The sequence below is a fragment of the Panthera onca genome, chromosome E3 (assembly GCF_046562875.1).
Source record: "Panthera onca isolate mPanOnc1 chromosome E3, mPanOnc1 haplotype 2, whole genome shotgun sequence".
NCBI lineage: Eukaryota > Metazoa > Chordata > Mammalia > Carnivora > Felidae > Panthera > Panthera onca.
Genome location: NC_138354.1, coordinates 18,593,534 through 18,618,613, shown reverse-complemented (window position 1 = coordinate 18,618,613; position 25,080 = coordinate 18,593,534). Strand labels below are relative to the sequence as shown.

The 25,080-nt window shown below is 51.9% G+C and overlaps 1 protein-coding gene and 1 long non-coding RNA gene across 4 annotated transcripts in view; both read left to right on the top strand.

Annotated features, from left to right (window-relative positions):
* Positions 1–25,080, top strand: part of ITGAL (integrin subunit alpha L) — a 43,986-nt gene that overhangs the window by 15,739 nt on the left and 3,167 nt on the right. For 2 of the 3 annotated variants that reach the window (XM_078439931.2, XM_078439934.2), the window contains 21 exons: positions 346–419; positions 500–632; positions 4,331–4,485; positions 4,807–4,944; positions 5,404–5,601; positions 5,748–5,878; positions 7,402–7,562; positions 7,667–7,818; positions 9,376–9,465; positions 12,961–13,017; positions 13,111–13,184; positions 13,525–13,666; positions 15,999–16,109; positions 16,432–16,511; positions 16,629–16,715; positions 18,252–18,327; positions 22,787–22,927; positions 23,147–23,203; positions 23,300–23,398; positions 23,813–23,908; positions 24,647–24,757. In XM_078439931.2, coding sequence (XP_078296057.1) covers positions 346–419; positions 500–632; positions 4,331–4,485; positions 4,807–4,944; positions 5,404–5,601; positions 5,748–5,878; positions 7,402–7,562; positions 7,667–7,818; positions 9,376–9,465; positions 12,961–13,017; positions 13,111–13,184; positions 13,525–13,666; positions 15,999–16,109; positions 16,432–16,511; positions 16,629–16,715; positions 18,252–18,327; positions 22,787–22,927; positions 23,147–23,203; positions 23,300–23,398; positions 23,813–23,908; positions 24,647–24,757 — 2,363 coding nt within the window. The remainder of the gene's footprint in view (positions 1–345; positions 420–499; positions 633–4,330; positions 4,486–4,806; positions 4,945–5,403; positions 5,602–5,747; positions 5,879–7,401; positions 7,563–7,666; positions 7,819–9,375; positions 9,466–12,960; positions 13,018–13,110; positions 13,185–13,524; positions 13,667–15,998; positions 16,110–16,431; positions 16,512–16,628; positions 16,716–18,251; positions 18,328–22,786; positions 22,928–23,146; positions 23,204–23,299; positions 23,399–23,812; positions 23,909–24,646; positions 24,758–25,080) is intronic. The other variant, XM_078439932.2, reaches the window with a different exon arrangement.
* LOC132689334 (uncharacterized) lies at positions 18,334–21,897 on the top strand. Its single transcript, XR_009614970.3, has 2 exons — positions 18,334–20,230; positions 20,973–21,897. It is a non-coding gene; the product is annotated as an uncharacterized LOC132689334 (long non-coding RNA).

The window sequence follows — 25,080 nt, the reverse complement described above, 5'->3', positions numbered from 1 at the left end:
GACGCATTGAAGGTAGAACCATCTTGACTTGGTGATGCGTTGGAGGAAGAACAGGAAGGGGAGAATCAGTCTGGTTCGCCAGGAGGGGTGGCGGCTCCAGCCCTTGCAGCGGGGAAGCCTGAGCGGGAACAGAACTCCAGGGCTCCATCTTGGCCGTGCCGAGTCTGGGGCTCGTGCACTTTCACATCAGACTCTGCCGAAGTCACTGCCCAGTCTGACTGTGATGTGGGCTCTTCCTTCTGTGTCCGAAGGTCGGTCCCATGCTTCTTTCTCAGTCCTTTCTCCAGTATCACTGTCCCTGCTGCTCCCTGGGGGTCCACCCATGCTCTTTACCTTGTCCCCCAGGCACGAGCAAACAGGACCTGACCTCCTTCAACATGGAGCTGTCCTCCAGTGGGATCAGCGCTGACCTCAGCCAGGTGAGTGGCGGGCCTGAAGCAGGGGGCTGGCGGACGTTATGGGAATGTGGCTGAGCCCGCTCGTCTCCTTCCCTGGGCAGGGTCACGGTGTCGTGGGGGCAGTCGGAGCCAAGGATTGGGCTGGGGGCTTTCTAGACATGGATGCCAAACTGCAGGATGATAGATTTGTTGGGAATGAACCGCTGACACCAGAAGCAAGAGCAGGATATTTAGGTAAGTACTTTTCTTTTCTGCTGGGTTCTTTTGATCTTAGGGGCCAGAGTCACCGAGACCAACTTTCAAAATAATAATGAAAGCAATTAAGCAACCAGCATGAACAAACTCAGAGTTTAAATATAGCCGTAACATTCTTAATTTTTCCCCTAGTAGCCCCTCTGCTGTGTAGTAATCATGTTTTTATTTTCTGTATTTTATGATGGTTAGACAGCGGGTTTTTAAAAAAATTTTTTTAATGTTTATTTATTTTTGCAAGAGAGAGTGAGAGTGTGCAAAAGGGGGAGGGGGAGAGAGAGACACAGAATCCAAAGCAGGCTCCAGGCTCTGAGCTGTCAGCACAGAGCCAGACACAGGGCTCGAGCTCAGAAACCGTGAGATCATGACCTGAGCCAAAGTCAGACGCTTAACTGACTGAGCTACCCAGGTAACCCTGATGCTCGGACATCTTGAAGCCTTATGAATCCTGGAGAGACTGCCCCTGCCAGGGCTAGCTAGTTCCCACAGAGAGTAAACAAGTGACCTGTGAGCAGGCCTTCCACATGCCAACCAGCCAGCCCTGAGCCTGTATTCCCAACCACCTCCTTTACCATAACTTTCACACACCAAGCCCATATTCTCCCTGACCTAAATCTCTAGTCAGCCAAGGACCAGCTCTATAGACCAGAGCCGGCCAACATTGTTCAAACCATGCCATCCTAAGCTTGCTCAAGCTGGCCTATGCTACCTCACATTCCTTCCTACCAAAAGCACAATAAGGGCTCTGGGCCATTTTCTCCTCTCTCCTTCTGCTTCCTCACTGACCCTGGTGCTTCTGCCACGTGGCCCTGCATGGCCTGTCGTGCCCATGCCTCCTGCTATGGAGAGCTGTGCATAATAAACTTCTTTCAATGGCAGCGAACCTCTCTGTGTCATCTTTGCATCTTACCCATAAATTAAATCCCGGGTACATTTTTTTTTTTAACATTTACTTATTATTGAGAGATAGAGACAGACAGAGCATGAGCATTGGAGGGGCAGAGAGAGGGGGAGACACAGAATCCGAAGCAGGCTCCAGGCTCTGAGTTGTCAGCACAGAGTCCGATGCGCAGCTCGAACCCACAAACCATAATATCATGGCCTGAGCTGGAGTCAGACGCTTAACCGCCTGAGCCACCCAGGTGCCCCTTTCATCTACCCTTCTGAGGGAGACTGCTCTCCACAATTTTTTCTTTTTTCTTTCGATATTCTTTACTGAGTATTATGTGTCAGGCACTGTCTTCTTGTTGTTTCCTTTTTTTATTTTAGAGAGAGAGAGCGAGCGAGTGAGCATGTGAGTCGGGGAGAGGGACAGAGGGAGAGAAAGAGAATCTTAAGCAGGTTCCATGCTCAGTGCGGCACCTGATGCAGGGCTCGATCCCCCGACCCTGGGATCGTGATCTGAGCCAAAATCAAGAGTTGGGCGCTTGGGGCACCTGGGTGGCTCACTCGGTTAAGCATCCAACTTCTGCTCAGGTCATGATCTCATCGTTCATGAGTTCGAGCCCCACGTCAGACCCTGTGCTAACAGCTCAGAGCCTGGAGCGTGCTTTGGATTCTATGTCTCCCTCTCTTTCAGTCCCTCCCCTGCTCACACTCTGTTGGTCTCTCTCTCTCAAAAATAAATAAACCGTAAAAAAAAATTTTTTTTTAAGTTGGACACTCAACCAACTGAGCCATTTGCATCAGGGGCATCAGGCATCACACAGGTGCCCCTGCCAGGCACTGTTCTAAGTGCATGGGATGTATTGACATATTTTATCTTAGTTTGTCTCATTTTATTCTTATAACAACCCTGCGAGTATTTTTATTACCTTTATTTTATAGATGAAGGAGCTGAGCCCAGGAGAGTTTAAATAACTTGCCCAGGGTCACAAAACTAGTAGGTGGAACCCAGGTAGTGTAGCCCCAAAGTCTGTGCTGGTAACCACCACACTTACCCTATAGCTTCTACCCTAGTGCCTTCAGGGTGCTTTTGTGTCCCCCAGTATACTGCAAGCTAGCTGGCGGTTTCACTCACTGAAGAAGAAATAACCCGAAGTTTAATCTCTAGTTAAGCACCTGTCACACTAGACACACACACACACACACACACACACACACACACTGCATGTATATATACATATATATATATATATATATATATATATATATATATATATGGAGAGAGAGGGAGGGAGGGACAGAGGGATGTGATTATAGATGTATATATACATATATATATGTATATATATGTATATTTTATATGTATATACAGGTATATGATTGTGTATGTATAACTTTGTGCCAACTATACTTCGAAAAGAAAAAAAGAAAACTTTCAACTCCTGCTAAAAAAATAAAAATAAAAAATAAATATAATCTTGGGTGCCTGTGATGCCACTATCCTTCAGATCTTAGTTTAGATATCACTAGCATAGCACAGCATTTTATATCCGTGGTCTTCTTTAATCCTCAAAACCACCTTATGAGGTTCTTATTATCCCATTATTTAGATGAGAAAACTGAGTCTATGGCTATACCACCCTGAACGCGCCCGATCTCGTCTGATCTCGGAAGCTAAGCAGGGTCGGGCCTGGTTAGTACTTGGATGGGAGACGAGAAAACTGAGCCTCAGTGGCGAGGCATAATCGATTCAAGATCACACAGCTAGGAAGTATCAGCACAAGGAATAATAACCTCGTCTCTGATTTCAAAGGACAAGTTCCTAACCCCTGTGCTTCAGGAATGTTCACGAATGAATGGGAAAGTGGTTCAGCCTCTTCGCCCTTCCTGTCTGTGCCATATCATCTCGGTTGTCTCTGTTTTCTCACTCACTTGCAACTACTCTAAGCAGAGAAGATGAAATTGAGCCAGTCATCTCTTGAATCAGAGCATTCCTACTAGGTGGATCTTGGCTCGAGCCCAATCCCTGGTCCGGTTTCCTGCAACATTTCCTCAGACATTCCAGCAACGAGAAAACCTTGCCACACACACTAGCAATGAAGTAGGAAGATAGCCTGGAGTGATAACTTCCAACAAATTTTTTTCAGGTCTCCTGCTCTATTTTTAATGTCCGCGCAGATTTTGCACTCTTCTTGCTAATATATCTCATTGTATTTTTTGATTTTTAAGAAGTGTAGGGGCGCCTGGGTGGCTCAGTTGGTTACGCTTCTGACTCTTGATCTCGGCGCAGGTCATGATCTCACAGTTCATGAGATGGAGCCCTGTGTCGGGCTCTGCACTGGTCGGGATTCTCTCTCTTTCTCTCTCTCTCTCTCTCTCCCTCTGCCCCTCCTCTGCTCCCGATCTCTCTCTCTCTCTCTCAAAACAATAAAGTAAAAACAACAACAACAAGTCAAATGTGTAGTCTCCCTTACCAACCTTCAGGTCAGCTGAGCCTCGGGAAGATGCGCCATGGTTACCCTGTTCTGCATGGCTGCTCTTTCCTTGCGTGTTGTCCACAGTTTGACAAATGCAACCTTCGACCAGGATGGCGGGATTTGTGCCACGAGAAGCATGTGGCTGCTCTTCTCAGGAGAAGGTTCTCTGGCTGTTTCAATGTAGCTTTGCTACTAACCCAGTTTTCCAGTCTCTGCCCTGTTTGCCCCTGGGTTTTACCTTTTTGCAGCAGCCATTGTGTTCCTAATTCCAAGCACCAGCCCCCTCCCATTCTCTCATTCTCTCCCCCCATCCCACAGGTTACACTGTGACCTGGCTGCCCTCCGACAAAACGCTCACATCGCTGCTGGCGGTTGGAGCCCCCAGATACCAGCATGTGGGGCGGGTGCTGCTGTTCCAGGAGCTGAAGGGCAGAGGACACTGGAGCCAGGTCCAGAAAATAGACGGGATCCAGGTGAGCATGGCCCTAGGGGATCAGGGACGCGTGGGGCACTGGTCATGCTCCCTGCCGTCTGCTAGCAGGCCCTATGCCAAGCACTGTTAGGTTCGGTCCTCACAAAGCCCTCTGAGGTAAGCTTTGTCACCTCTACTTCCCAGTTGAAGAAACGGAACCTCAGAGAACCCACCTTGTCCTAATTCATACAGGTGCTAGGCGGGGGAGTCCAGGACTTCAACCTTCGTTTGAGGGATTGGAGTGAGACAGACACGGTCCAGCTGAGGGGAGGCAGGTGTCCAGCTCGCAGGTGCTTCCTCGAATGTCTTCCTCTCCCTGCAGATTGGCTCTTATTTCGGTGGCGAGCTGTGTGGCGTTGACATGGACCAAGATGGGGAGACAGAGTTGCTGCTGATTGGAGCCCCCCTGTTCTATGGGGAGCAGAGGGGAGGCAGGGTGTTTGTCTACCAGAGAAAACAGGTGGGGACCAGGACCCTGACCTGAAGGGGTGGGAGAAACAGATCCCCCGGCCGATCCAGGTCCCAGCTATTCTGAAAGGCTTTCTCTGTCTGATCGTGGGGAATCAGATCTTTAGAACAGCCGACAGATAATCGCTGACCCTTGGGTGGGAGGGCTGTGTGCAAGTGTCAAACCTTCTATTTACACGAGACCTCGTTGGGTCCTCCAAGTCACCTTTTGAGTAGCTCCGAGCTTTCTTTCACAAACGGGAGCCTTGCTGGGTCACTTTCCAAAGCCCCAAGGTCACACAGACAGCAAGGGGTGGAGCTGGGCCCTGAACCCGGGTGAGTCTGCCAGCACCATACCGATTCTTTGAGGGACCACGTCTGGCCTTTCTTCAGCGTTCTTCCTGTTCACGGTGCCCCACGCTGTGAATGCTTGCAGAGTGACTGAGTGACCTGTCACTTTGCTCCTTCCCAGCTGGGGTTCGAAGTGGTCTCAGAACTGCAGGGGGATCCTGGCTACCCTCTTGGGCGATTTGGAGCAGCGATCACGGCCCTGACCGACATCAATGGGGATGAGCTGGCGGACGTGGCTGTGGGGGCCCCTCTGGAGGGGCAGGGGGCTGTGTACATCTTCAACGGGCAGCGTGGTGGGCTGAGCCCCCAGCCAAGCCAGGTGAGAGGCGCCCTGCCCGCCAACCAAAACCTCTTCCCAGGCACCCAGAAGCCTCCAAGCCCAGACCCCACTCCCCAGCCCGACTCTTCCTCCCACTCCAGCCTGTCCTCTCCCTAGCTTAGCATGAATTTTTCTCTTGGTCTCAGCGGATAGAAGGGGCCCAGGTGTTCTCAGGAATTCGGTGGTTTGGACGCTCCATTCATGGGGTGAAAGACCTTGGAGGAGATGGCTTGACAGATGTGGCTGTGGGAGCCGAAGGGCAGGTGATCATACTCAGGTAAGACGGGACTGCTAATCATCCTTGGAGCAGTTACTACGTAGCAGGACTCTTTTGGTCTTCCCCCAACCCTGTCACATAGGTACCCTTCCTATACAGGCTTCATGTCTTACTCCAGTTTATTTATTTATTTTTTTAATGTTTATTTATTTTTGAGAGAGAGACACACAGAGCACAAGCTAGGAGGGGCAGAGAGAGAGGGAGACACAGAATCCGAAGCAGGACCCAGGCTCCGAGCTGTCGGCACAGAGCCCGACGTGGGGCTCAAACTCACAAACCGTGAGATCACGACCTGAGCCGAAGTCAGACGCTTAGCCCACTGAGCCACCCAGGAGCCCCTGTCTTACTCCAGTTTAAACAGCTACAATTCAGTGACAGACTGGGATTTGAACCCAGGCCTGTCTGACATTAAAGATCCTGTGATGGCTTTAGAACCTGGTCACCTGGATTCAGGCTGAAGCTCTGCCATTTACTTCTTGGATGATCGCACCCCAGTCACTTAGCTTCTCAGGACCTCAGTTTCCTCATCTTTGAACTGGTGAAGACATTTCCTGTCTTGACCATATCTTAGAGTTACTGGAGGCATCATGTAACATCATATAGTGAATAGACATTTACTGAGCACCTGCTGTGGAGGGCCGGGAGAGCGCAAGCGGGAGAGGGGCAGAGAGAGGGGGACAGAGATCCAAAGTGGGCTCTGTGCTGACAGGCTGACAGCAATGAGCCCGATGTGGGGCCCTAACCCACTAACCACAAGATCATGAGCTGAGCCGAGGTCGGACACTCAACCGACTGAGCCGCCTAGGCACCCTAGCACCTGCTGTGTCTTAATACTGAACCAGCCACTGGGTACAGACTGTGTAGGTGGCGAAATATATAATACAAGATTAAACACACAAGTAGGTGATTGCAAATTGTGGTAAGTGCCATGGGGGAAGTGAACAGCGTTCTGTGAGACAGAAGACTAGGGGAGACTTATTCTAGATCGGGTGGCCAAGAAAGGCTTCTCTGAGGAGGTGATATTTGAGCTGGGACTTGAAAGATGAGAAGGATCCAGCCTTGCAGAAATCTGGGATGAGAGCTTTCTAGGTAGAAAGCTCAGGATGTGCTGAAGCCATAAGGCAGGCAAACGTTTAACTTGGCGGGAACGTCAACCAAGGGAGAGGGTGGGAGGAAATAAGAGTGGAGAGGCAGCCAGTGTGGCATGGATAGGAACAAGTTTGGATTTTATTCTGAATATCATGTAGCATCAGTGAAGGGTTATAAGCGTGGAAGTAGCTGCCTATGTTTTCTCTTTCTGAAAGTTCATCCTTCCGTATGGAAAGCGGATCAGAAGGTTGCTAGAAGAAACCGGGAAGCCCTAGTGAATTATAATTATTATTACCATTTCAAGGAGACAGGGACGTTGAGGTCTGCTTTCACGAAGGAGAGTCCTCTGGACTCTGGTGGCTGGAGTCCCAGGTCTGACTGGGGACTGAAGTTGAGGCCGAGAGTGAGAGAGCTGGTGGTTTTCTGCCCTGCAGCTCCCGGCCTGTAGTAGATGTCCTCACTCTGATGTCCTTCTCCCCGGCTGAGATCCCAGTGCATGAAGTGGAATGCTCCTATTCAGCCAGTAACAAGAAGAAAGAAGGAGTTAACATCACAGTCTGTTTCCAGGTTAAGCCTATTACCCCCCAATTTCAAGGTCAGTGCCATTCTCCTGCTCCCCAGAGCAGCTGCCCACCCCAGATGCAGGCTTATGGCCCCAGGATCTGCCACCATCCGACTCCTGCTTTTCACCCTGCCCAGGGCACCTGGTTGCCGCCCTCACTTACACTCTGCAACTGGATGGCCATCGGACCAGAAGCCGGGGGCTGTTCCCAGGAGGCAGACGTGAACTCAGCAGGAACACAGAGGTCACCCAAGATGAGTCCTGCATCAAGTTCTGGTTCCACTTCCCGGTAAGGGAGCCATAGAGCTGCTGTGGGAAGTGAGGGGGCGGCAGAACTGACTGCAGTGACAGGAGACACTGGGTGCAAGGCACAGCTCGGTCACGTCCCATGGGGTCACAGGTCTCTTGGATCTCTCTATACTATCATTTCCTCTACTGTGTAATAGTGGTGATAATACCGTCGCATATTTTCTCTAGTCCTTAATCTATGTACATCGGTGTTTTCAACATAATTACCATTGTAAAATACTTCCCATTTTTTCCCCTTTTTCCACCCATCATATATCAATGCTGCTACCCGGCTTTTCATGATTATTTTAATAGCTGCAGAATATTCAGTCACGTGTGCATCCTTATTTCCCAGGTACATGGTCATTGCTAAATAAATCACAGAAAAAGGTTTTATCACAGAAAAAGGTTTTTTTTTAAATATCATTTGAACAACTGCCATAATACCCAAATTCTGTTTGCTTCTAACAGTCCTGTGTGAAGTAAGGATGGTGGTAAATTCTTCCAGTCTTTTAAATATTTCATAAGAGACTGAGTGTGGGATTGGTGTATAAGATTTTGAAATTTGTTTTCAATTTTTTTTTTTAACGTTTATTTATTTTTGAGACAGAGAGAGACAGAACATGAACGGGGGGAGGGTCAGAGAGAGATGGAGACACAGAATCTGAAACAGGCTCCAGGCTCTGAGTGGTCAGCACAGAGCCTGACGCGGGGCCCGAACTCACAGACCGCGAGATCATGACCTGAGCCAAAGTCGGACGCCTAACCGACTGAGCCACCCAGGCGCCCCATGTTTTCAATTTTTTGTTGTGGGAAGTTTCAAATCTATAAAAGCAGGAAAAAAATAGCTTAATGAACCCCCAAATACCCATCGCCCAGTGTCAACAATTCTGAGCTCACTTTCTCAGCTCGTTCATAGCTCCACTCAGTTCTCTTCTGCTTCCTTGCACCCCCCACCCACCCAAAGATTTGGAAATTTTCAACACAAATCTTCCAAAGAAGAAGCAGTATGTTATGATGGGAAGACCTTAGGCTTGGGAATTGGACGGACTTGGGCTCACTTCCTAGTGCTAGTCCTTAGGAAACTTGGGTCATCTCTTTTGAACTCATTCTCCTCATCTCTAATGTGGGAATAATAATGCCTACATCTTCGGGTTGGTAGGAATTCAGGTGAAGATGATTTGAGTGCCTACAAAGTGCCACTGTGAGGGACCAGTAATAACATAAAAGGCCAATCCCCAGCTCTGTTCTTGAGGAACTAGGATATTCTAGTTATTCTAGAATATTCTTTTCTTGTGCAAACTTCGATAATGGCTGCCTAGAGCGGCCTGGCAGAGATTCAGGGGCTTTGATCAGGACTCAGTGGGGAAAGTGGGGTGGTTGATTAGTGATGTCTGCCATGGGAATTGGGGCTGAGAGTGACACTCGTGCTGAGAAGTGACCCCAGACATTATAAACACCAGATACTAGAATCTCATCATTTGTAAAGTATGGGCAAGGTGAGCATTAAACTGGAAGGTTAAACTCACAACACAGGTGGTATTCTCATCACCCTCAGGTGTGCATTCAAGACCTCATCTCTCCCATCAACGTCTCCCTAAATTTCTCTCTCCGGGAAGAAGAAGGGACACCAAGGGACCAATGGCTGGTAAGAAGAGATCACCTAGGGGAATTGATAGGAAACTGGGGAGAGGAGAATTTCAGTTTAGCAAGACTGTATCATAGAGGAGTCTTTGGTTTTGAGTAATAGAAACCAAATACAGCTGACTTCAGCAGGAAGGGAACCTATGGGAGCTTGTATTTGGCCATTCAAGACTGGGAAGAAAGGGAGCCAGGGTGGAGGCGCCAGGGGCTCTTGAGGGGAAGGGATAATGGATGGACTCTTCAGGGCACGGCCCCTTCGGTGAATCTGCTCCAGGTCCCTGCCAAGCGTCAGCTTTACACCTCACCAGGCCCCTAGCGCTGCTCAAAGTGTACACTCGAGGGGGGACACGGCACCCTGCCTAGCCTTACTCGTGGGAAGACAGGGCGCCCTGATCCGCCTTCCCACCGAGCATATCCAGTTGAGAGCAGGTAGTTCCCTCAAAGCCAAATTGGGGTGTCGTCATGGTGTCAAAGAAGAGGAAAACAGTATCTACCCTCATCTGCCGGACCGCATACTCCCTACCCGGGGCCAAAGCCAGATCCCATCTCCTTAAATCCTTGACGCTCAGTGGTTTAGCTTCTGTCTGAAGGCAGCAGGGTCTGGTGGAAAGAGCCTGGGCCCCCCAGCCTGAGGATGTGGATTGGTTTTTCCTGGCATGAGCATATACGAGCAGGTTCCATCCCTCTCTGGGACTGTGTCCCCATCTGTAAAAGAAGTCCCGACCTTATGAGGCCTCTTCAGAGCTGGAGCGCAGTGGCTGCTAAGTGCACTCTTTCTCGTGGCTTTTGGCAGCATGCACCGAGCGCTCCCCCACGCGCGCTCACTCTCCTGAGATCTGATGAGGACGGTGACGTGCTCACCAAAATTAAAGCCCCCGCCCACCAGACGCTCATCATGCACTTAAGGGAAGTTGCTTGAGCACCTGCCTGTGCTAAGCCCTATTCGGGGCACTAGCTCCACTGGAGTAGACAAAACACGGTCCCTCCCCGGAAGGGGTTCGCAATCTGCTCTGGAGGCCAGACGAGTCAACAGACAGTTACAACATGCTGTGATAAGGCTGCGGTAAAGTTAGATACAGGGTGGCGGTACAATCTCACGCCACGTGTTTGGGGGATAAGGAAAGTCTTCCCACAAGACGGGATCCTTAACGTCCCCAGCTAGAGAAGGGGGGTGGGCATTCAGCAAGATGGCGTAGTGTGAGCACAGGCAGTAAAGATGCCTGAGCTTGTGGGTGTTGGGAGCACGGCTCACTAGAAAGGGTAGAAGAGCACACCCCTTCCCTTTAAGTCTAGTTCCTGAGGGGCGCCTGGGTGGCTCAGTCGGTTAAGTGTCTGACTTCAACTCAGGTCATAACCTCGTGGTTCGTGGGTTCGAGCCCCACATCAGGCTCTGTGCGGACAACTCGGAGCCTGGAGCCTATTTCAGATTCTTTGTCTCCCCTTCTCTCTCTGTTCCTCCCCCACTCATGCTCTCTCTCTCTCTCTCTCTCTCTCTCTCTCTCTCTCTCAAAAATAAATAAACAAAAAAAGACTAGTTCCTGGAAATCCACATGATGCTTTCATTTACATCTCATTGGTCAGAAATTGGTCATATGGCCACACCTAACTGCAAGGGAGACGGAGAAACAGAGTCTCCTGTCCAGGTGGCCATAGGACCAGATAAAAAGTGGAGGCTCTAGGGGCGCCTGAGTGGCGCAGTCGGTTAAGCGTCCGACTTCAGCCGGGTCACGATCTCGCGGTCCGTGAGTTCGAGCCCCACGTCGGGCTCTGGGCTGATGGCTCAGAGCCTGGAGCCTGCTTCCGATTCTGTGTCTCCCTCTCTCTCTGCCCCTCCCCTGTTCATGCTCTATCTCTCTCTGTCTCAAAAATAAATAAACGTTAAAAAAATTTTAAAAAAAAAAGTGGAGGCTCTATTTGAAGGGCAGATAGTGAGGAAGGATGTCTGGAGACAGCCAGCAGTCTCTGCCGTTGACACTAATTTTTTTTAAGTTATTTATTTTGAGAGAGCAAGCGAGAGAACTCGAGCACAAGCAGAGAGAAGGAGAGACAGAATGCCGAGCAGATTTCACACCATCAGCCCAGAGTTGATGCGGGGCTTGAACTCATGAACTATGAGATCATGACCCGAGCCGAGATCAAGAGCCTGACGCTTAACCAACTGCACCACCCAGGCGCCCCAATTTTTTTTTTTTTAAGCCAAGCTGTGTAGAGTAGGAACTCGGGGTAAAAAAGAGACCTGAGCCCAGAGTTGACAAGTAAGGCTTCCTGGGGGGAGCGTCATTGTTTCTGGATCTTTCAGAATGAGTAGCCTTTTGGGTAGGTGGATTGAGGAGAGGCAAAGGGAACAGCATAAGGAAAGGTACAGTGGTACGTTCAAGGGAAATGCGGAGGTGGGCTTAGCTTCTGGTAGAAGGACAACTGAGCAAGACAGAGACCCAGAATGCCCATTTGGGGACTGGCTGCAGTCTAGTGGGTAGCAGGAATCTGTGTTGAGCGTGGGTGGGAGCAGTCAGCAGAGGCTGCCGGGACTCAGGAGTCTGGTGGTTATTTGGCGGGTGGCCTGCAAGTGGAGGCTGGAGTCTTTCTAAAGCATTCAGCTTATAACTCATAAACACTTCTATGACCCCATTACCCTCAGGATAAAGTCCCAACTTTCGATCGTGGCTTGCAAGGCCCAGGGGAACCTAGACCCTGCTTCCATCTCCTGCCCCCGACACACAGCACAGCGGCTCGTCTGAGCATCTTCTTGTCACGTGCGCAGGCTCAACCTCCCGCCTTGTGCCTTTGTGTGGGGCCGTCCGTTCTTGCCCCTCTCCATTCTCTTCGTCTGGCTCTCTCCTGCCCATCCTTTAGATTTCAGTTGAGATCTGTTTCTTCAGGAAGCTTCCCCGATCCCCATGTCGGGGGTAGGATTCGCTTCTACATGCTCTGAATATACCTGTATCTGTCCCATCAAACACTTGAAGATGCCACGTCATTTCTCCCACCAGACTGGGGGCACAGCAGTGCAGTGTGTCTGTTTTGTCCTCTGGTGTATACCCGGTGCCCATAACAGGGCCTGGCCCAGAGCAGAAGCCCTGGAAACGTTGGGGAAAACTGGCCTTGATCTGAGAAGAGATGGAACTTTCCAGCGGGGAGATGGGGTTCGCAGAGGAGAAGCACAGTAAGAGCTAGTCATAGGCAGGCGAGCCCAGGGAAGGAGATGGGCTGGGAGGAGCTTTGGAGCTGCTGTGTCAAGGCCAAGATCTGTTCAGGAGAACGGACACCCTGAGCCTCGGCTTTCCTCGAGGAGCTGCTGCCCGAGGGCTGCACAGGGTGGCCTTGAGCCGAGTCAGAAGGGTGAGGTCCCCCTGGGGCAGGCGTTGGCTCCTAAGAGGGGCCAGCCAAGCCAACCCAGCTGAGCCCCAAGCCCTGAGCCCTGCTTCCAGCCCTCCTCCAAGAGTTCTGCTGCCTCAACTAACCTGCCTTGTCTCCCGGCCCTCCCACCACTCATGCTCAGCAGGGCCGAGACGTTCAGCCCATCCTGAGACCCTTACCGCATGCAGAGACCAAGGAGGTAAGCAGGGACAAGGGGCAGCCGGAGAGGCCGGGGTCCCTCCCCACTGGGTCTGGGGCCTGAGCCTCCTAGTGTTTCTTCTTGGCCTTTCAGATCCCTTTTGAGAAGAACTGTGGGGAGGACAAGGAGTGTGAGGCGAACCTGAAGCTGTCCTTCTCCCCTGCAAGGTGAGGCTTCCAACCCCCCGGACCCTCCTGTTCCACCTGGTGTTTTCCTGAGGCAGCTCGTGTCTCAGAAAGGATAGGGGGCTCTGAGTCAGAAGACCCCCATCTGTACTCACTAGATCTGTCCTCTGGGGCTTAGCCCCCTCTCTGAGAAATTCACGTGCCTTGTGCACTCCTGGCAGGATTAGACAAGGTCACACCACTTAAAGCCTGTGCACAAGAGCTGGTTTTTGTGTATTCGTTTTTTCTAGCCTAGAAGATCCCTGCGTTCTGAAAACCCCTGCCTGTGACCCTGCTTCCTTCACCTTGGCCCCTGTAACTTTTCTCTGGTCTTGCCCCCCAGATCCAGAGTCCTACGTCTGACGCCCTCTGCCAGCCTCTCCGTAGAGTTGATGCTGAGTAACTTGAGAGAAGATGCCTACTGGGTCCAGCTCAACCTGAGCTTCCCCCAGGGACTCTCCTTCCGCAAAGTAGAGATACTCGAGGTGAGCGCCCACACTGGTCCCTGCAGCTTCTGCTCCCCTCAAGGAGCCTCGGGCGGGCAGACAAGACAGCCTAAAGAGAGGCCAAAGCTGGCCTGCAGAAAGTTTAGGGACACATCCAACTTTTCAGCCTGATGACCACCCTCCAGCTGTGTGCCTGTGACACAAGGTTCACCCTCTGTGGGCCTCAGATTACACCATCAGTGAGGCTGGGGACACCCGCAGGGTTAGTGAGGGGGTCACATGGAATGGAGACTGTGACACAGGCTCGTGGATCTGGTGACCAAGAAGGTGTGCATAGATACAGTAAACTCAAAGTCCCTCCCTCCTAAAGGTGACCAAAGTGTTTTTGCAGGATGGCCTGGATCGTTTTATTTTTATTTTATTTTATTTTATTTTATTTTATTTTAATGTTTATGTATTTATTTTAAGAGAGAGAATACAGCGGGGGAGTGGCAGAGAGAGGGAGAGAGGGAATCCCAAGCAGGTTCCACACTGTCAGCACAGAGCCTGACGCGGGGCTCGATCTTATGAACCGTGATGTCATGACCTCAGCTGCAACCAAGAGTCAGGAACTTAGCCGACTGAGCCACCCAGGCACCTCTTGGCCTGTATTTAAAAGTTGTTTTAGGGGCATCTGGGTGGCTCAGTGGTTAAGCACCTGACTCTTGGTTTTGGCTCAGGGCATGACCTCACAGGTTCGTGAGTTCAAACCCCGTGACGCACTCTGTACTGGCAGCTTGGAGCCTGCTTGGGATTCTCTCTCTCCCGTTTTCTCTGCCCCTCCCCCACTCGCACTGTCTCTGTCTGTCTCAAAATAAATAAATAAACTTAAAATTTTTTTAACTTGTTTTAAGCACAATTTTATTTTTTAAATTATTATCATAGAAATAATACATGATCACCATAGAAGGTTGGAAACCACACAGCAGTTTAGAGAAAATAATCACCTATTCTCCTATAACTCAGCACTTCCTACTTTTAATATTTCGATGTTTATTCTTCTGTGTATCTATACACGTACATACAAATTACATTGTATGTTTATTCACTCTATATTTGTTTTAACTAATTGGCATTTTGTTTTCCATATGGTTATTTTTCCTCCATGTTTAAAAAAAATTACTGTGGTAAAATATATGTAATAGAAAATGTACCATCTTAAGCCTTTTTAAGCATACGAGTCAGTGGCATTAGGTACATTCACAATGTTGTGCAACCATCATCTATTTGCAGAACTTTTTTATCATCTCAAACAGAAGCTGTAGACCTGTTAAGCAATAATTCCCCCTTCGCACTCCCTGTCCCTGGTAACCTTTAATCTACTTTCCATTTCTATGAATTTGCCTGTTCTCATTTTTCACGGAAGTGGAATCATATGGTGTTGTCCTTTTGTGTCTGTCTTTTTCGCTTAGCATAGTGCTTGTGAGTTTCATCCATGTGAAAACATGGGTGAATTTCCTTTCTTTTTAAGACTGAACAATATTCCATTGTATGGATAGACCATATTTTGTTTATCCGGTCATCTGTTGGACATTTGAATTATTCTTTATACAGACACATTAAATGCTTCCGGAAGGGTCATCTAGTAGAGTGATTAAGAACTTGAGATCTGGAGTCAGACAGACCTGTGTTCAGATTTCTTCTAGATTTCTGCCCTGTAGTGTGACTTGGGGAAGTCACTGAACTTCCCCAAGTCTCTATTTCCCTGTCTAATTCCATTTCCTATCTGAGGCTGAAATCTGTCCTCACAGATGATGAAGATGACTGGTTTTATACTGCTTAGCCCAGGAGCAAGCTCATTTTTAAAAAGGTTGCCGACGGGGCACCTGGGGGGCTCAGTTGGTTAAGTGTCTGACTCTCGATTTCCGCTCGGGTCGTGATCCCACGGTTCGTGAGTTGGAGCCCCGTGTCGGACTCTGTGCTGCCAATGTGGAGATTCTCTCTGCCTCTCTCTCTGCCCCTTCCTCGCTCTCTCTCTCTCTCTCTCTCTCTCAAAATAAATAAACATTTAAAAAATAAATAAAAATGGTTGCTGACTGTGTGGATGTAGTAGCGTTTTAACAATCTCACTGTATCCTCTCCTGTGATTGTGCAACACACGGAACCATTCCTATCTCTTTGAACTATTTGATCACTTCTAGTTTTTCATGATTATAAATACTGGTGCAGTGAACATCTTTGAACTAAACTTTGGCCCCACCTCTCTGAGAATGTGCCCTGGTAGGGACACCGCTGGGGTCCCTACCAGGGACCGTGGCCCCAGAGTGTTGGTGGCCCACTAAGGGTTGGTGGCCTGGCCCACTCAGTTTGTTCTTTCTTTTCTCACATGCAGCCCCACAGCCAGATACCTGTGAGCTGCGAGGAGCTTCCTCAAGAATCCAAGCTTCTGACCAGGACCCTCTCTTGCAACGTGAGCTCTCCGATCTTTAAAGCGGGCACCTTGGTGAGTGCTTCAGGCCCCCAAGAACCAAGCCACCAAGGGGCTGTGAGCTCATGTGGGGAGGGAAGGGTGCAGGTGATGGTAAAGACGGACTCACCCCAGGTCCAACCCCAACGGGAACAACAGCCTGGACTTTGGAATCAGACAAACCTGGGGTTGGGTTACGAATGACCTTGCACACGTGACTTAACCGTTTGGAACTTTGTATCCTCATCTGTGCAATGGGGATAAAGCACCATTTTCAGGGGTAACAGTGGTCTCTATTATTACAGCAGTTGGGCGTGGGGGCCGTGAGGTGCTTCATTCCCCTCTCCTCCCCTGCCAGGTTGCCATCCAGGTGATGTTCCACAAGCTGCTGAACAGCTCCTGGGGGGACTTTGTCGAGCTGCACGCCAGTGTGAACTGGTGAGCAGGCCCCCACCGGACCCCCACCAGCGTACCTGCCCCGCTCGCTCTCAGACTGCCGCCTGGCCCTGGCCAAGCCCTTTTCCTAACACTGCCCTCTGCCTCGCCCCAACACAGTGACAATGAGGACTCAGACCTCTTGGAGGACAACTCTGCCACCACCAGCATCCCAGTCCTGTACCCCATCAACATCCTCACCAAGGAGTAAGTCCTGAGCAGCCGGCCAGCGCTGTCCTCCCCGCCTCAGCCTCCCAGGGCCTCCCTCAAAGCCCCCTCCTTCTCTAGGGCCCCCCCCCGCCAGGAGTAATTAGAACTGATTCCAGCCACAACCCTGACGGTTTTCAACACCCACAAGAGTGGAGGCCCTTTAAGAGTTCTGAGTCAGATCAGCGGTTTACCGATGGGAGAAAAGGCACAGCGAGTGCTGACCTTATGTCAGATGCTGTGCCGGCTGCACTGTGCAGCTGGGGCTCCCTCCACCGCCCCCCCAAGCTTTCAACACTTTCAACGTGTCATGAGGCAGCCACGCCTCTCTCCACTTTACTGATGAACAAACAGGATCATCAGAGAAGGGAGGAGCTCATCCAGAGGCGTACAGCTAGGAAGCACTGATGAACCCTCTGAACTTGGGTCTGTCCAACTCCAAAACCCTGTGCTGGATGCCCTCCCGTCCTGGGGGGTCAGACATGCTGGAAGAGATTAGGACAAGGTGTTCACAGTGGCTCTTGCCCACAGAGAACTCCTAGTCCGGTAGGAGAGGCCAAGCTCATACGCACACAGAATCAGTGAGTCTCAGGAGGTTATATATAACAGGAGTGACCCATGGGCATCACTAGTTGGATTTTCTCATTTACGGAAAAGAGGACGAAGCCAGAAAAGCAGAGGAACTTTCTCAGGTTGGCTCAGTGAGAAGGACAGGGACAGTGACCGAGCCAACGTCTCTGGTGCTTTGAACATAAATGCCAAACACAATGATATTGTCTGAAGTGTCGTGTGAAATTAGAGGCAGGAAAGATGATGTGGGTTGAGGAGAGATGGAAGGGTTCGTGGAGGAAGTAGGGGCTTGAACTGGAGTCTGGAGAATGAGGGGATCAGATAAGGGCCAAGGAGGAGGAAGGATGGTCCAGCAGGAAGAAGAGCCCAGGCAAAGGAAGCAGCAAGCAGTGGGGTGGATTTGAGGAGTAGGGAGTGTGCAGGCTCAGGGGACGGCAGGTATGCGTGGGGCCTGGTGAGCAGGCAGGCTGGGAAGTGGGCAGGCCTGGACATGGGAGGCTTTGGACCCGACCCTCATGGGCAGCAGGGAGCCAGTGGCAGATTCTGAGTAGGTGGGTGGCAGGATCAGACAGTGACGTAAGAAGGTCCCTGGAAGGATGGGGTGGAGAGGAAACCAGAGGCTGTGCTGTTATGCAGGAGATGAAGAACCAGAGGACAGTGGAGACCCTCAAGGGGGGCGGGGAACCCCATGGAGCAGGGAGAATGCAGCTCCAAAGGCACATCCACCTGGGTTCCGGCCCCGTCCGCTGCCGCGGGACGTGGGGCAACAGACTGACCCCTCCCACCAGCCTTACCTTCCCAAGGGAAACAGCAGAACGCTGGAAGGGTCACGGGGGGTCATGCCTATGAGAGCGCTATCCCAGGGCCTGGCAGCGCAGAGGCTTCCCCTGGCCCGGGGCCCCTGCTCTTCTGGAAACGGGGCTGTCGACATCTCCACTTTCTACTTCTGCTCTTCTCTCTCCACAGCCAGGAAAACTCCACACTGTATGTCAACTTCACCCCCAAGGGTCCCAAGATCCGCCATGCCAAACACATCTACGAGGTAGGAGCCCCCGTGTGAAAAGGCCCTTCTGGGCCACACATTTGTCAGCCCCGTCCTGGGGACCGAGGCTGCAGAGACCAGCGGGACACGGCCCCATCCTCAGCAAACCCAGCGCCCTCCACCTCATCCCGTGATCCTTCCGGTAGAGCCTCACACGCTTCCGGTAGCGACACACTCAGCAGCTCCTTTCCGCCACCACCCGGACGGATGGTCTGTGGGATCGCAGCGCTTGGGAGAAGCGCTCTGAGAGAGAACCTTGTTTTCCATTCCCCCGTTTAATGAGCCACTGTTCTAGTTTAGATACTTTGCTAGGTGCTGGGGCAGCCATAAGTAAATCGGAGCCCCTGACCGCTCACCCAACCCAAGTTCTGGGCCTGGTGCTTTATATGTGCGACCCCCCTGTGATCTTCCACCAACCCGTGAGGTAGAGGCGTTGCCACTCGCATTTTACAGATGAGAAATCCACAGCACAGAGAGGTCCAGTAACTTGCCAGGTTACACAGCTCATAAGGAGGAAAGGTCAGATTCAAGCACATGTTTGAACACCCAAATCCACGTGTTTAACCTCTAAGTTAACGATGTGTCACTTCTCACGCCATATGCTTGGGGCCGTGATAACATCTTTGTTGTGGTAACAAAGAAGAGGGAGGCCAGCCGCTGAGTCTAAAGCTCAAGGACTCTAAGGAGGAGTAGGCATTGACCAAGCCAAGAGCATTCTTGTTTTTCTGGGGAGGAAACTGAGGCCCCAAAGAGAAACTGTCTCACCCAAGGCCGCACTGGTATCAGGGCAGGCTGGAGCAGGAACCCAGCAGGAAAGGCACCCCAGGCAGGTAGCCCCCTTAGAACAGAGGCTGCAGTCATGTCACCTGGATATGACAACGGAGGAGAGTGGCCCTCAGGGAGGTCAGATGCCCATTTGCATTGAGAATGGCCAGTTGAGTTGGTTTCTAGTGCTGCTCAGCGGGATGGCTCTGGGTTCCCTACGGAGGTTGGCAGACCAGTCCTTTTACCACCAGAATAGTGGGAAAGACTTGGACAGGCTTGGATCCAAACCCCAACTCTACCACTCGAGCTCTGTGTGACCTTGGGCCAAGGGCTTGACTACCCATGCCTCTGTTCCCCGCCGTGACAAATGGCATTTGGAACGAGAACTTCCAGGTGTCGTGAGGTTTAAGTGGGTTGCTTACTCCTCATGGAGTGCTTGGCGTGATGCCCAGGAAGTGGAGGTTGTTAATAGCTGAGGCAGGTGTTGGGCTGTGGCCTTGACATTCCCAAGCTACTGTGGAAGCCTGCCTCCATTCTTATGCCATTCCTCAGGGAGCCATCTCAAACCCTTTGAGCTCCCCTCACACATACACACACCTCATTCATCTCTCTGTCGGGGCTAGATGCCTCTGTCCACCTCACCATCATCAGCGTCTTAAACTCTGCATTTGGCTCCCTGCTGCCTGACCCACCACGCAGCCCCTCTTGGCACTCTTGCCAAAGCCCCTAACGAACTCTGTTTTAACTACAACCCAACATGGCCTGGGACGTTGGTGATCACTCCCTCTTTTTTTCTTACTGTTTGTTTATTTTTGAGAGAGAAGGAGAGAGTGCGGGAGAGGGGCGGAGAGAGAGAGAATCCCAGGCAGACTGCACTGACAGCAGAGAGCCCGATGTGGGCTCAAACTCACAAACTGTGAGATCGTGACCTGAGCCAAAGTCAGAGGCTTAATCGTCTGAACCACCCAGGCACCCCGGGGATCATTCTCTCTTGCCTGAAGCTGTCCCATTAGGCCCTTTTTGCCACCAGGAGGTCAGCTCAGGTTTATAGTAAACTGGACAGGCATGGTAATCCAGTGAGAGCTTGACAGCTGGGCCACGGGGTCTTCTTCCTCATGGTCTCCCTCTCCCCTGGCTGGTTAGGAGCATAGGCCTCAGCCAGACCTGAAGTCTTTCTGAAGCTCTGCCATGTAAAGCTGTGTGGCCTTGGGCAGTTTACTTAGCCTCTCTGAGTGTCAGGTTTTCAATCTGTAAAATGGGGACGCTGATAGCATCTACTGTATGGGGTCGTTATAAGGAGCAAATAAGAAAAGGCTTGTTAAGTGTCCTGCGTAGCCCTTGACCCACGAGGGACCAGTCAACCAGTCAACGGTGGTTGCTGTCGGCATTGTCGTCATCGCCGTCATCCAAGGAAGGCGATAGAGCGCGCCAGTTCCAGCCTCTGGAGTCCCAGCCTAGGCTAAAATGCCAGCTCTACTACTTAACAGCACAGTATAATTTTAGAAGATTTTCCTTTTTCCAGAAAGATGCCCTGTACCCATTTGCGGTCACTCTTCCCCCACGCTCCCCCAGCTCCCGGCAACCACAACTTTAGTCTCTGTCCATAGACTGGCCTGTTCTGGGTATTATGTGGAGGAGGAATCATACAGTATGTGGTCTTTTTTTTTTTTTTAATTTTTCTTAACATTTGTTTATTTTTGAGAGACAGAGCACGAGCAGGGGAGGGACAGAGAGAGAGGGAGACACAGAGTCTGAAGCCCGCTCCAGGCTCTGAGCTGTCAGCACAGAGCCCGACACGGGGCTCGAACCCACGAACCGTGAGATCATGACCTGAGCTGAAGTTAGTTGCTTAACCGACTGAGCCACCCAGGCGCCCCCAGTATGTGGTCTTTGGTGACTGGCTTCTTTCAGTTAGCAGAGTGTTTGCGAGGTTCATCCACATTGGAGCGTGTGCCAGTATTTCATTCATTTTTATTGCCAGATAATATTCCACGGCAAGGTAGGCCGCGTTTGATTTATCCACACATCAACTGGTGGGTATCTGGGTGGCTTCCACTTTTTGGCTATTACAGACAACGCTGCTCGAACGTTCCTGTACAAGTTTTGATGCAGACGTGTTTTAGAAACTCTTGGATATACACCTAGGAGAGCAGTGGTTCCTCTTGATGTTCCTCTTAACATGCTCTAAACCAAATGTATCATTTTCTCCTAAGCCAGCATCACCTCCGGTTTGCTGAGAATCCCTCGAAGGCACCCTTTTCCTCAAGCAAAACTTCCAAGCCTGGGGGAGTTTCTCCCTCCTCTGTGCCTGGGGCCCCTGCCTCTTCAGCTTCCGTTCTGTATTCTCTTCTCTCTTTTGCCCCCGCTCCTGCTCGGACTCGGATCCTTGTCTTCTTGCAACTGGACCGTCGGCACGGGCTCCCAGCGTGGACCTCAACCTGCCTTTCCCACTCCTTTCCATTCTGAGCTGCAGTGAGTGAGTCTCCCTGGAGCCACCCGCCCCCCCTCAGCTGCCTGCCATGACTCCCCATTGCCTAGCCGAGGGTCCCCTGATCTCTCGCCCTTAGGCCTTCCGGGCACACTGTCTCATCCCGAGTCTCCTTTCCAGACGTACCTCCTATCTCTGTCCCCAGGCACCGCACCTCCAGCCGCATCATACTCCCCTGGTGCTGCCCTAACTGCTACATTTTCTCTCTTTGGATGCCCTTCTCTGTCTTTATCCGTTTGACTCCTCTCTACCTTTCACAGTTAAATTCAAACGCTGCCTCTGACATTAGGCCTTTTCAATTTAATTTGACTGATATTTTTCAAGTGTCCACAAATGTTTGTTGAGTGAATAAATGATAGAACCTCTCAAACTGGACATCTGATTCCCTGCTTGACCTCCCTGGGACGTTCACCGGTGCTATTTCTGTGTCACTTTCTTGTCCATATCTGGGTCTTCCAGCCTTAGCACAGATAGCTCTTTCTTTTTTTTTTTTTAAGTTTGTCTATTGATTTTGAGAGAGAGAGAGAGCACGAGTTGGGGAGGGGCAAAGAGAGAGGGGAGAGAATCCCAAGCAGAGTCTGTACTGTGCAGTGGAGCCTGACGTGGGGCTCGATCCCGTGAGCCACAGAATCACGACCTGACCCAAAACCAAGAGTCAGACGCTTAACCGCCTGAGCCACCCAGGCACCCCGGCTCTTTCGTATAAAAGGTACTCAGGAAATGTTTCTTAAACCAAGGCCCTTGCCAAAAGGAGGCTTTCGCAACCTGCATCGTGCAAATAATTTTTGCATCTATCCTTGTTAAATGTCATTCATTCAAAAAATGACTTTCTGGGAGGCCTGCTATGCTAGGTAGGATGTCAAGCAGCAAGGAATTGCAAGCGAAATAAGCCACAGCTGCTGCCCTCAGGAAGCACGCGGTCTAGTGGAGATGCACACGGGGGGAGCCGCCCTGCCGCTGAGGGGATCAGCCAGACCTTCAAAAATGATGTTGGAGCAGTACGTTGCTGGATGTGCAAGGGTCTGCCCCGTGGGAGAAAGCACGGAGGCACCCGTAGCCCACGCTGTAAGGCTTTGAGGACAGGGGCCGGGTGAAGCCCGACAGAGCATGGCTTCTCAGGCCTCAGCCCGTGAGAATGGCATCTGGAGTGGCAGTTGGGGGGCGGCTGGCATTTAGGGCTCTGCAGCCCCTCGTCCTCTGTCCTAGGTGACGATTCAGCCTTCTGCCTATGACCACAACGTGCCCCCCCTGGAGGCCTTGGTCGGGGTACCAGAGTCACACAGCAAGGGGCCCATCAAACACGAGTGGACTGTGCAGATCCTGCCCAGAGGAGGGCAACGCACCCAGGTCTGTGGCGGGGAGCTCCTAAAGGGGGACGGATGTGTAGGGTGTGAGGGTGGACGAATCCCATTGGGCTCAGTGAGTTCTGAATCCGCCACGAGCCAGTGGGACTGAACTGTGGGAGATGCCATACCCCAGGAGGCCGGGGGAGGTGGGGGAGGAAGCCAGGTTCTTAAGGGGCCGGCGTCCTCTCTCTGCTCTGGACTAACTGAAGACCATTCCTAGGATCCTTCTGTGACCTGCCACCGTGAGGATCCGGAGACGCTGCCCACTGTGGCTGAGGTACAGGGGCACGGGCTCAGAGGTCGGGGCCGGGGCCGGCAGAGTGTAGGTGGGAAGACGGGCCTCTCTGACCGCTGCTCTCTCTATTCCTGGCAGCCTTGTTTGCCCGGAGCCAAGTTCCGCTGCCCACTTACGTTCAAGCAGGAGATCCTCGTCCAAGTGATCGGGACAATGGAGCTGGTGGAGGAGATCAAGGTAGCACCCGCCGGCCGCAGACGCCATGGTCCAGAGGGTGTGGGGGGACCTCGACGGCTCGAGGGTGGGCTTCCCCACCACCTGGTCTTCCTGCCTTTTTCTTTACTACCTTGATGAAAAGCTCTGATATTTACATAGTGGCGGATGAAAGAGAACCATGATTTGTTTGAAACTCGCCCGGCTGTGTTCACGGGCCTGCGGATGGTTCTTCTGGGTTCTCCGTAGGAAAACTTTCCTTCCAGCCGCGGGGAGTGGTCCGTGAGGACGCTACAGTAGAGAGCACGGTGGCCGTGGCGCACCCCACTGGGTCCCGTGCTCCTCAGCTTCTCTACGCTGAGTCGAGGTGGGATGCGGACGTTGGTGGGTCCCGGCCCTTGTTCTCCCTGGCCTGACCCCTCCCCCACCCTCCCACAGGCCTCCTCCATGCTCAGCCTCTGTAGCTCTCTCTCCATCTCCTTCAACAGCAGCAAGCACTTCCACCTGTATGACGGCAGTGCCTCCCTGGCCCAGGTATGTCTCTGCCTCCTCAGAAGCCCCGGCAGCAGAGGTCAGCAGGGGCATCTGAGGAGCCCCAGGGTCGAGCTAGAAGAGCTAGAGCCAGAAGGGGGACAGCCACGTGGGAGGTCCAGGCTCGGCACAGGGAAGAGCTTCCCGGCCATCAGAGCCGTCATCAGAGCCGTCAGCCTTGGCGAGGGCCTCGGTGGATGCCCGGGGCTCCCCACCACCACTGGTGGCCAAGCAGCCCCCAAGGTCACCTGTCTGAGATGTGTCGGGCGGAGGTCAACTTGCGGGCAGCTCAGCCAGGGTACCCACCCCATACCCACTCTGCGCATGATGGGCAAGCGCTCCGAGCAGCGTGGGTCGAGAGCGCGGGGCCCAGGCCACCCAGTTGAGCGGGTGGGCGAGGCAGGTTGAAGAGCAGGAAGCTCAGAGCAGCAGAAGGGACGCTGCGCCTAACAAGGTGAGCGTAAGCCGGATTCTGGAGGCTTTGCACGCTGAGCTGAGATTCTGGCATTTTATCCTGGGACGAAGGGAAGCCATTTAAGGGCTGAAGGTGGGTCATGTGCAAGTTCGCCAGTTCACTCCGGTGGCCGCACGGGGGTGCACGCTGGAGGGAAGTGTCTGGGCCAGAGCCTGGTAGTGTCAGGAAGCAACCCCGACCAGAAGTTGCTAAGGCCTAGGCGTTCACAAGAATATTAAAGGTGGAAAAGCCTTCTTCCTACGGTCCCCTTTCCCCCCCTCCTCCAGGTCATCATGAAGGTGGACATCGTATATGAGAAGGACATGCTCTACGTCTACGTGCTGAGCAGCACTGGGGGACTATTGTTGTTCCTGGTGATTCTCGGGGTACTCTACAAGGTGGGAGCTTCTGGGAGTAATGGGCCTGGCTGAGACAGCCAGGCTAGGGAAAGGGCAGGAACATACCAAGATCAGGGAGCATTAAAGCTAAAAGCGTCCTCAGCCTACTCCCTCCTTCTGTAGTTAGGACTCCTGAGGCCCAAAGAGCAAGGGAGACTTTCCCCCAGCCTCCACTAAGCACTGGCAGAGCCAGGACTGGGTACCTAGGGAAGGAGGGTTTTCCCACGTATCACGGGCCAGGCAGTGGGACGCAGGGGCACGTACCACAGACATTGCCTTCGGGGAGCCCACAGTCTAACGGGGGAGGCAGACAGGAACACACC